Here is an 11997-nt window from a genome sequence, read left to right as displayed (position 1 = left end):
TCAGTTAACTCCACTGCCTCGGGAAGATGACCTTTAACACCTAGTGACACTCCTGATTTTCAGTGATCCATTCACAAAACTTAAATCCCTATTTTACCATTTACAACCCTGTCAAGACTGCTTTTTCTTTGGCGTTGACATTTTATAGTTACATTTTCTTTTGTTAGAAAAATCCTGGGCTCACAAGTGATCTTTGGATAAATATCATTTTAGTTCCCAATCTTGAACATAAGGCTTAAAATAGTCTGACACTAAGATTGCTTTGATCAAGTAGGCCCTGGTCGGAAGGTGGGAACATATAAGACACTTCAGAATGACACTGTGTTTGGGTAGTTAATCTGTTCTTGTCATTTCACCTATTGTCTTGCTGTTGAAACTATTGTATGTATAATTATGTTATGAACATTCTTGTTTGTATTCGTCAAAATAAATAAAACAGAGCTTTTCAGATCACCTTTTTCCATGTTCCTTCTTTATAGAGTCGGAATTTGTAAATCAACAAAAGTCGTCTTGTCAGAGAGACAGCATTTGACGAAAGTTACATGCCAATGTTATTCAGCATGATGAGTGAGTCAGTATGGTTTTATGCTGCTTTTAGCAATATTCCAGCAATATCATGGAAGGGGAACACTAGAAATGGGCTTCACACATTGTACCCATGTGGGAAATTGAACCCTGGTCTTTGCCATGGCGAGCGAACACTTTTAACCACTAGGCTACCTGACCGCCCCTTCAGCTTGATGAACTGGCTGAATACATACAACCAAATGAACCAGTCAGATACAACAGTTTTCATTGTCTGTGAGATATAAATGAAAACCCAAACCAACAAGATCAATTTTTAAAACGCACATTTATTCATAACCACAAATTCAATTTTTATCATAATTTTCATATTGAGAACATACCGACAAACTTGTACATGTAAATTGTATATATTACATAACCATGTATACAAAACCATAAATATTATGAAAACATGCACAGGATCAACATGGTTTAACCACACAATGTAGTTGCCTACTAGGGACATAACAGGGATCCACAACACCCATATACAGTGAGGATGACTGCCTTGGTGCTGGCAATAGAAGTTTTTTCACTACAAAAATTTAACATGACAAATGTCTGTGTGTTGTACAGGTCTTGTAAGTCTTACTCAATGGTTAATATACTGTTCTTCAAGTCAATGTGCCATAATGATCAACATGGGTGCTCCTGGGGTGTGTAACTTGTATATAAACAGTGGCTGAGCAAGTGAGTTGGGTTTAACGCTGCTTTTAACAGTATTCAAGTCATATCACGGCGTGTCAGCTTAATGTGGGAAGAAACCCAAAGTGATGCAGGTGTCATGTTTACATCTTTGGTGAAACTCGTGACCACAGGTATGGTGCTGATAAACCTAGAAACAATCTGTGAACAGGAATCGAACGGATGATCATAGATTTCTGGCGTGTCCAAGGGACGCAACTTGCGGCACCTGGTTGAAGGAGCCACCCATGCCCCCTCCATGATTAATGAACTGTTCTGGAAGTGAATGAGCCTACGCTGTTCTACAACATGGGTACATACATACACAGGATGTTGCAGGATGATGATGGTTAAGAATATTCATTTTTTTTATAAATGATATACATAAGCAGCATATAAACAGTAAAGATGTATAAGGTCTAATGTTACTGTTCCTTCTGCCAGCACGGTCAAACGTGATCCTTAATCAACAAGCTAAATACATTCTCCTATGAAAATATATTTGTCCTGGTTTCTTTTTTAGATGATATAGTTTCAAACACAACTACTTTATCCATCATTTCATAACACTGATGGTCTCAAAGAAAGAAGGTGGACACGGATGCACTATTGTGAAACCGACACGTTCTAGTGTTATAAGATTTTTGACTTCTCTACAGAGAGTTCACTAATGTACCTCAGCACTGGGATCACGCCACTTTCAGTGAAAAACTGAAAATAAAGCAAAAGTGAATGTTAAAAAAATGAGTGAGTTTGTTGTAACACTGTTTGTTAGTGTACTGTGGAGTGAGTGGGTGAGTTTGGTTTTATGCTGCTTTTAGCAATATTCCTGCAATATCACGGTGGGGGACACCAGAAATGGGCTTCACACATTGTACCCATGTAGGGTATCGAACCCGGGTCTTCGAGGTGACGAGCGAACGCTTTAACCACTAGGCTACCCCACCGCCCCTAGTGTACTGTGGAGTGAAAGGCATGAGTCATACATGTCTTAGATGTGAAACCTCAGGGTACAGGTCCTGGTAAACCATGGATCAAAATTGGGGCAAATCTGGGATTTGAACCCAGAATCATAGTATTTGCTGCAGGGATGCAACACTGTACATGGAATTGCTGCACTTAACCACAGCTCGGCCTGTGCCCTACTCATTGCCAGTAGCCAGTTACCAGAATAAACTCATGTCACATGAGACACATCACACACTCTCCACTTTGGCAATGAAACATTGACAAACATACTTTCGCAGAGCACTTACTTTTATTTTGCCATCACTCCCAACATACACAATGGATGTCCCAATTCTCGTCAGAAACATTGACTGCAATTCAAGGAAATATATATTATTATCATGTTTGCAATACATATCGAAATACAGTCTGTATGTACTGCCACAAATGATCATATAGTTTGTTTGTTTCTTGTTTAACGCCACAATATTCCAGATATAGGACGGGGGTCTGTAAATAATCGAGTCTGGACCAGACAATCCAGTGATTAACATCATGAGCACCGATCAACACAATTGGGATAGAACCAAGTCAGTGAGCCTGTCCACCCGATCCCGTTAGTCGCCTTTTACAACAAGCATAGTCAGTCGCCTTTTACAGCAAGCATGGGTTGCTGAAAATCTATTCTACCCCGGATCTTCACGGATCTGACAGTTGGGGTCCGTCAAGCAGTACTCACTGAGAGATGAACTTTAAAACAACCATAGAAGTGGGACTGTAAACAGTCCATAAAAGTCTTGACTTCCTCTTCGGTGAATTCATTACTGCTGCCGTCATGGATACTGAAACATGACGAAAAAATGATTCCAAACCATTTAGGAGTATATTGCTATAAAATCATCCCGTTTTGCAAGTTGTCTTTTGAATTAAAGAATGTATATGTGAATAAAGAAATGCACATTACTACATGGAGTTGAAAAGTGCCTGTGACGCCTACCTGTCCCACAGTCTCTGGCAGTCCTCAGCATCAATACTGTACGTGATCTTCTTCAGTCCTTCAACCTCTTCTGGCACTGTGTACAGGAGTTCAACTGGCTTGCTCTTCAAACCTGAAATTTCAACATTCAGATCGTATGTGACCTTTCGAACAGAGAATGACAATGCAAACTTCTTCTATGAAGACTGCTAAAAATATCACAATGGGACTTGTAGTGTTACATGTATTATAGTAAAGATAAAGACTGAATATCCAAGACTTGAGGGGCATGGGTGGCCCAGTCGTCTAAGGCTCTGCGATTCGCTGTGCAGAGTTGCGTCCCTTGCGCACGCCAGAAACCTATGATTGTGGGTTGGAATCCCGGTTCGCCCCGATTATGTTTCTAGGTTTGTCAGCACCATACCCGTGCTCGTGGGTTTCACCGAAGTGGTAAACGTCTGAGACCTGCATCACTTCGGGCTTTCCTCCCACATTGAGCTGACATGCCGTGATATGACTGGATTACTGTTAAAAGCGGTGTTAAACCCAACTCACTCACTCTAAGACTTGAACGACGCCTCTTGGTTTGACATATAAAGAATCTGGACTTATCTAGAATGTCTAAATATCCAAATGTGCATTTCTAAGATATCAGTGCAAATACCTCTTGTAGTTCAACAATTTAATGTGACTGAATATCCCCATAATGCCATTACACAGGGGTAACCCATGTGAAGATCTGGGTTAGAATTGGTCTTCTACATATCATTGTACCCAATTGCATAGATTGCAATCTCAGTAAAATCAGATCTAAGTTCTCGCTGCCGCTAAACACAGTCGTACATATCCCGTGTTTGCGTTTCCAAACTTGCATGATTTGAAAACACATTCCTACTGTCACCATGATCTGGTAAGCGACGCTTTGATTGGTCAGATAAAAGGTCATTCTGATGTGACCCGTAATGGGATGTCCTCAGATGTTTGTTTAGAGATAGCAAGAACTAAGATTTGATTTGAATGAGATTGCAACATCGATGCTCATGATGTCAATCACTGGACTGTCTGGTCCAGACTCAATGATTCACAGACTGCCGTCACATAGCTGAAATATTGCTGAGTGCGGCATTAACCAACCAGTAAAGAGTGAGTGAGTTGGGTTTAATGCCGCTTTTAACATTATTCCAGTAATATCACGGCGTGTCAGCTTAATGTGGGAGGAAAGCCTGATGTGATGCAGGTCTCAGACGTTTACCACTTCGGTGAAACCCACAAGCACGGGTATGGTGCTGACAAACCTAGAAACATAACAGGGTGAACCAGGATTCGAACCCACAATCATAGGTTTCTGGCATTCCCAAGGGATGCAACTCTTCACAGTGAATCACTGCGCATTAGACGACTGGGCCACCCGTGCCCCCCAACCAGTAAAGAGATAAGAGATGGTCGTATCTGAGGTCTTGCCTTTTGATAATCCACTCCACATGGCCACCATCCAGCTGAGGTCAACTGAGGAGAAGGTCATAGCAGACACTCTACAGTCAAACTTGCTCTAAAACACAGACACAAGCTCATCAATGACAAACATAGCTGAAATCTATCTAGGTCATGCACAACAGTTTCTTCAAATCAAAACTGACACGCTGAATCGGAGATACAACAAATGTCAATGGCTTTCTTGACAGACATTAGATAAAATGTTAAGGATAAAAATTGCAAATGTTACAATAAATTGAATATTTATAAATACATATCCAGTCTCACAGTGCACATTTCCCCTTCTTTCTCAATCCTTGAAACATGATTCAGTTTCAAAAAGCAAGAGAACAGCTTATTGTTAAGGATGGTAGCCATGGAGACGGCTGGGATGTGTTGGGGTGTATTGTTTTTTCAAGGATCAAGTGAGTGAGTGAGTTTGGTTTAACGCCGCTTTTAACAGTATTCCAGTTATATCACGGCGTGTCAGCTTAATGTGGGAGGTAAGCCCGAAGTGATGCAGGTCTCAGATGTTTACCACTTCGGTGAAACCGATGAGCATAGGTATGGTGCTGACAAATCTAGAAACATAATTGGGGCGAACCGGGATTTGAACCCACAATCATAGGTCTTGGCATGTCCAAGGGACGCAACTCTGCACAGCGAATCGCGACCCCCTTCAAGGATCAAGAAAGAAGGCGAAATGCACACTCTGAGAGAGGATAAGTTTGAAAAATAGACTTATACGGACCACAACTGTATAAACTACTGTCTATGCCAACTGTCAATCCTGACACTCTCTGCTGTCTTTGCCAACTGTCAATCCTTACATACTCTCTAGTGTTACTAAATCATGCCAACTGACAATCCTAACAGAATAACCTGTTGTGTTATATATCCCTCACTAGCAGTACCACTCACCTCCAGCCAGTCTGTGAGGGCCTTACAGAGCGACATTGACCCCTTCACCATGAGCACAGGGTAGTGCTTGAAGTGTCCATTGTGGGGCGAGACCAGGCTGTCCTGAAGCTCCACCCCGAACATGAATCCTGTGACTAATGTTGTAGGGATGTCTGAAACAGGGTCAGGGTACACACAAATCTGCCTCAAGTCAGTTTAAGATGAATACCCCACTCAGACATAGTATACTGACTCTGAACTGACCAATCCTTGTTCTTAGTAAAATCTAAATATTTTTTTTACGTTTGTAAATCCTTATCCTGCATTACTCCACATGAGGATGTATTAAGGAATAATGCAGGATAAGATTTTTTTGTTTATAGAAAAATCTAAATATTTTTTACATTTGTATACTTATCCTGCATTACTTCTTAATGCATCCTCATTCCTCATGTGGTGTTTTAGGGAGTAATGCAGGATAAGTGAGTGAGTGAGTGAGTGAGTGAGTTGGGTGTTTTAAGGAGTAAATCAGGATAAGTGAGTGAGTGAGTTATGTTTAAAGCCTCTTTTAACATTATTCCAGTTATATCATGGCATGTCAGCTTAATGTGGGAGGAAAGCCCGAAGTGATGCAGGTCTCATCAGGTGTAGCACAACCCTCAAAAATGGCAATTTTATACTGGTCCTTATGATACCTTAACTGTTGGGCAGTTTCACAAGGACTATAGAACTAGTACCAATTTCTAATGCTGTGCATGTCACAGACATTTACCACTTCGGTGAAACCAATGAGCACGGGTATGGTGCTGACAAACCTAGAAACATAATCGGGGTGAACCAGGATTTGAACCCACAATCATAGGTTTCTGGTCTTCCCAAGGGACGCAACTCTGCACAGCAAATCAGGGCGCCTTAGACGACTGGGCCGCCCGTGCCCCTTGCAGGATAAGTAAAAAATTTAGAAAAATCGAAATATTTTTTACATTTGTTTACTTATCCTGCATTACTTCTTCATGCATCCTTGTGTGGTGCTTTAAGATGTAATGCCGGATAAGTAAAAAATTGGCCCCTTAATGCCGAGCGCCAGGCAGGGAAAACAGCAAGTACCATCTAATAATGTCTTTTGGTACGACACGGTCGGGGATCGAACACACTACCTTATTGATTGAGTGGCGAACGATACAGTATGTAAAAAATTGAAACTATTTACTTCTCTACTACCAACCCACAATGTGATTTGTTGTTTAACGCCACACTCAGCAATATTCCAGCTATATGACTGTGGTCTGTTAATAATCAAGTCTTGACCAGACAATCCAGTAAATGTTAGTATGAGTAACTATCGACACTGTTGGGTATGATGACATGCAGTTAACCAAGTCACTGAGCCTGACCCCCCAATCCAAGTACAACCAGCATAGGTTGCTGGGCACTGATTCTAATGTGAAGCTTGTATGATCATGATACAGTCTGTGCCAAAAACTTTGGAGTCTACGAGCCCGAACCTGTCTCTTTACATCATTTTCAGATCTTAGTGCTAATGTATGGACTTTTATTGACAAAGCTTCATAGACTGAGAGAAATTTTACTAGACTCGGCTACAGACTAGTGTCTAAAGTCACAGAGTGATGATGGATGTGTAGGCTGTAGACTTAGTGAATGTCTCTAGGTCTCCCAGAACCCTCTATCCAATAGACCACAGAGACGGTCCTTTCAACACAGAACAAACACAGACATGCCTGAAGACAGGGGAGGTGAAATGGGGTTTAACGTCGTGTCCAAGATTATTGCCCTTACATAGCAACATGCAAGTGTATCGGTGTGTGTGTCTGCTTGTACTGGTCCGGACTGATGCTCTACCACTAGACCACGGAGGCCACGGAGGCGATCGCCTGAAGACAGGGGAAAGCTTACACCCATGTCTATAACACTGTGATATAATTGAAATACTGTTCAAAATGGCGTTAAACCCAACACACTCACTTATAATCCATGTACTCATGATTCAGTGATGGCAATCTTGATACAAAGACTAAAACAGCTATAACATATACTTATCGTAAAGACGTTTACAATTTGACTTAGAGTTATGTTTACCTTTCAAAGTTTTCCCTGTGATGAGAATTTGAATGCACTCAGGATCATCTGAAAAATACATAGTCAATACAATGCGATAGCATTCATCGTATCATAGGGTACGCAATGGACATTCATATGAAATCCCACATATTTCGTTAAGTCAACAGTTATCTCTCATTAGTCTAAAAAAAATATAATAGTCTTGGTTCTCAGGCACCACCTGCCGCATCATCAAGTCTGCTGCACGTTTTGTTTTTATTTCCATTTTCAAAAAAATATAAATATCCTAATACTTAAACACAATGTACAAAAAAAAATGAAAATGGAAACAAAAACGAAACGTGCAATGAACTTTATGATGATGTGGGCAGTGCCTGAGAACCAAGACTAATAATTTTTTTTAGCCTTCCATGGACACTCAAGTCATGGAGAATATAATCCAGAATCTGAAATGAAATATCACACACTGGTAGTTTGACAGAATTTCTCATAATTCTGTCAATCAAAGGGTTTGAAACTCAATGTGTTAAATAATTAGAGTGCCAATGGCAGTGTCAAGATCGTAAAGGAATATTTTGAATAACTTCCAGTGGCCTGAAGGCTACACTGAGAAATCTTTAATACATTGTGATGATGTTTATTATACAGACAGTGATTAAAGGGGAAGTGTATACGCAAAAATTACTTTCTTTCTTTTTCTAAACAAAACGCAATTTTAGAATTAGTTAGTATCTGTGTTTGAAAATATACACTCATTTTTTTCACAGTGAAAGTAGGAAGCTCACAATAGTGTGAAAATGATATGCCGTTATGAGGCCTTCGTTTTTCGAGCTAAACAGGCCTGAGTTATCCCCCTTAGATTATGACGTAATTGGTGCCAATTCAACTGGGTCCCTGTCTATTCTCAACGCAAAAGATATCAAGTACCAGTTTGCGGTAAAACAACATGGCCTACGACACACTCCGGCGCAGTGGTGACTCAGCATAACACTTTGCTGGCTGGCATCTGAGACGCTAGAATCACACACCTAGACCTACACCACGTGAAGCGGCTCTAACAAAGCATGATGACGTCATAATGTTTATCAATTGGCACCAATGACGTCATATTGCAAGGGGCATAAGCCATGGTGTTTTTGTTGTGGAAATAGAACACTTGGTAAATGTGAAAAATATAAATCGTTTTAATGCGAAAAATATGTTAATTAATTGTGATATTTTTATATTTTTGTCTATGACACTTCTAGGTTAACACTTTTAATGTGGAAAATGTACAAGAAAAATAGGTTAATTTCCGTGTGAACTTGCCCTTTAAGCTACTTTCACCCAACAGGACAAATTTATGTAAATTAACACATGAAAACACTGAATGCAAATTATTAAAACCTTGGAATTTCAAACTTGGACATGGTAAATGATCAAGTTTTTGCTAAAGCTCAAATCGCTCAGAATTGAAACCCAGTTAATCTGGACTTACCATTCAAAGTGAAAGCTCCCAGCTCCACAAGTTTATGGATAATCAAATCATGCATGGTTACATGCTTTTAGTAAAATCTAAATATTTTCTTCATTTGTAACTTATCCTGCATTACTCCTTAACGCATTCACTGCTTACCCTAAGTGAGTGAGAGTGAGTGAGTGAGTGAGTGAGTGAGTGAGTGAGTGAGTGAGTGAGTGAGTGAGTCACAGGTATGGTGCTGACCAACCTAGGAACATAATAGCGGCGAACGGGGATTCGAACCCACAATCATCGATTTCTAGCGTGCCCAAGGGATGCAACTCTGCACAGCAAATCGCGGCGCCTAAGACGACTGGGCCAACCGTGCCCAAGTGAATGCATTAAGGAGTAATGCAGGATAAGTAAAAAATATGTCACTTGAACATATGGAGATGTTCCCAGCAGTAATTGTCTGCAAGGCAAGGCTTCCAGACTAAAACTGTAAGTTATTCTAATCACTGTTTCACATGAACCAGGGCTGTCATGATAGGCCTGTCTCCCGTGTCTAACATATCACAATACATTATTTGTACTGTTCTAAGTGAATTTCTCCATGTGACACAGCTAACAAGAGATTTTTGCTGTCAACTAGTTTGAGTTTAACTCCCATTTTAAGAATCTGTTTCTGTCAGTCCCTGTCTAAAAACATATCCCCTCACCTGGTCCTATGGTGAGTTCTCGGTATGGGCTGATCAGGGATCTCACCAAGTCCTTACTTTCTGTGATCAAGCTTCTTCTCTGTCGCTGCAAGGCAAGGTAGGGTATGAGGTGATAAATGATAAATGATACCATTACTATATAAATAAATCACTCCCTGCTGTTAACGCCGCACTCAGCAATATATTCCAGCTATATGACGGCGGTCTGTAAATAATCGAGTCTGGACCAGACAATTCAGACAATATCATGAGCATCGATCCACGAAATTGGGATCAATGACATGCATCAACCAAGTCAGCGAGCCGGACCTGATCCTGTTAGTCGCCTCTTATGACAAGCATAGTAGCCTTTTACGGCAAGCTTGGGTTGCTGAAGACCTATTCTACCCCGGATCTTCACGAGGTTCATTAAACATTCGTCAGACTTGAATAGTGTATCTCAAATCAACACAAACTAACCACATGGTATTAGCTTAGTAGCAAGTGAGTATTAGAGGTTAGATCAAAGCTGCATGTCAGCTGATGTGTGAGGAAGTCTAACATTGATGCAGATCCTGATTACTTCTTTAAGGGGAACATTGGTATTAAAAATAACAATGCTTACTTCATCTAGATAACGCTTGTTTGGTTAACCGATGTTGTTTGTACGAAGTCGTTTATTAACAATTTCAATGGATAAGTAAAATCTATCTTTCATATTAGAAGTTCATGACCGACAATGTTTGATGGCCCCCTCTTAGATTCTCATCGAAAGCTGACAATATATACCTTCTCCGTGTATTCGTCATTGCAGTTGGGGGCATGGGTGGACCAGTCGTCTAAGGCTCTGCGATTTGCTGTGCAGAGTTGCGTCCCTTGGGCACGCCAGAAATCTGTGATTGTGGGGAATCCTGGTTCGCCCCGATTATGTTTCTAGGTTTGTCAGCACCATACCCGTGCTCGTGGGTTTCACCGAAGTGGTAAACGTCTGAGACCTGCATTCGGGCTTTCCTCCCACATTAAGCTGACACACCGCGATATAACTGTAATACTGTTAAAAGCGGCGTAAAACCAAACTCACTCACACATTGCAGTTAGGGGCGGTCGGGTAGCCTAGTGGTTAAAGTGTTCGCTCATCACGCTGAAGATCCGGGTTCGATTCCCGACATGGGTACAATGTGTGAAGCCCATTTCTGGTGTCCCCCGCCGTGATATTGCTGGAATATTGCTAAAAGCGGCGTAAAACCATACACACTCACTCACAGGTATGACACCGATAGTCAGGGATCATAACTGGTGTGAATCAGGTATCAAACCCACCATAAGCGGATCCTGGCACAGCTCAGAAGGAACTCTGCATAGCAAATTGCTGGACCTTTGACCACTAGTAGTCTACAACTTACTCCACTATTTTGAAGAGAGAGTGTAGTAAAGTACATTAGTAAGCTCAGTTAATGATTGTCCATATATTAATTCCATTATAATCATAAATCCACAGAAAATTATTCAAAGAGCCAAGTTTGGGGTTGCAGCCACACGGGAAGGGTGGCTGAGAGAGAAACATATATTTGGAATAGCACCAGCACCATGGTCTTGGTCGATTCAATAATTCAACCTCAGTGTCATTTATTGAGATTCTAAATGAGAAAGAAGCTACAAGATGTCATCATCCACTTTAAAATCTATGTACCGTATTCAACGTAATAAGCGCCCAGGGCACTCTATAAAATTAGAAATAGGGGACTCTTATTAGAATATCATTTTGGTGTAAAAAACAGAAAAAGAAAGTTGAAAGATAAATTTTGTGGTTTATGCTGACAGCCTGAAATGTTTACATATGACTGATATATTTTTCCAGAATTTAATTGCCCATAATTAAGGGTGCATATAACACATGCGTATTATACGGGAATAAATAACTCATATTATTGATCAATCGGAAGGAGTGCTAATTGGGATTGTTCACTAGCCAATATATTAGCAAACATCGCTGTGGCCGCTTATAAGAACGGGGCGCTTATTATGTCAAATATGGTAAGTGTTAACCCTGTGGAGATTGCAGTTAGAATTGGTCCCCTGAACCTAAGCTGGTCTCAGCTACTTGGGGTAGGAGAATACTGGTATTACTGGTATTACTGGTAACAGGTGTGACCTCCTTGTACAATGTCTGGGGGCCCTGTTCCACAAAGACATTTTAGCAGTAAGATGTTTCTAACTCCCATACTCTAACATAG

At 40.7% G+C, this 11997-nt stretch overlaps 1 protein-coding gene across 4 annotated transcripts in view; it reads right to left on the bottom strand.

The window, feature by feature from the left end:
- Positions 1 to 834: 834 nt before the first annotated feature.
- The window catches only part of LOC124137601 (centromere protein L-like), a 31646-nt gene continuing 20483 nt past the window's right edge, over positions 835 to 11997 (bottom strand). For all 4 annotated transcript variants that reach the window (XM_046503983.2, XM_046503979.2, XM_046503980.2 and 1 more), the window contains exons 5-12: positions 9785 to 9869; positions 7646 to 7693; positions 5570 to 5721; positions 4637 to 4724; positions 3197 to 3308; positions 2939 to 3041; positions 2508 to 2570; positions 835 to 1962 (exon numbers count right to left, since the gene is read on the bottom strand). In XM_046503983.2, the coding sequence (XP_046359939.2) occupies positions 1885 to 1962; positions 2508 to 2570; positions 2939 to 3041; positions 3197 to 3308; positions 4637 to 4724; positions 5570 to 5721; positions 7646 to 7693; positions 9785 to 9869 (729 nt within the window). In that variant the 3' untranslated portion in view covers positions 835 to 1884. The remainder of the gene's footprint in view (positions 1963 to 2507; positions 2571 to 2938; positions 3042 to 3196; positions 3309 to 4636; positions 4725 to 5569; positions 5722 to 7645; positions 7694 to 9784; positions 9870 to 11997) is intronic.

This window comes from Haliotis rufescens, unplaced genomic scaffold (genome assembly GCF_023055435.1).
Source record: "Haliotis rufescens isolate VD_foot unplaced genomic scaffold, xgHalRufe1.0.p SCAF_19, whole genome shotgun sequence".
Lineage (NCBI taxonomy): Eukaryota > Metazoa > Mollusca > Gastropoda > Lepetellida > Haliotidae > Haliotis > Haliotis rufescens.
This window is presented reverse-complemented; position numbering and strand designations above follow the sequence as displayed.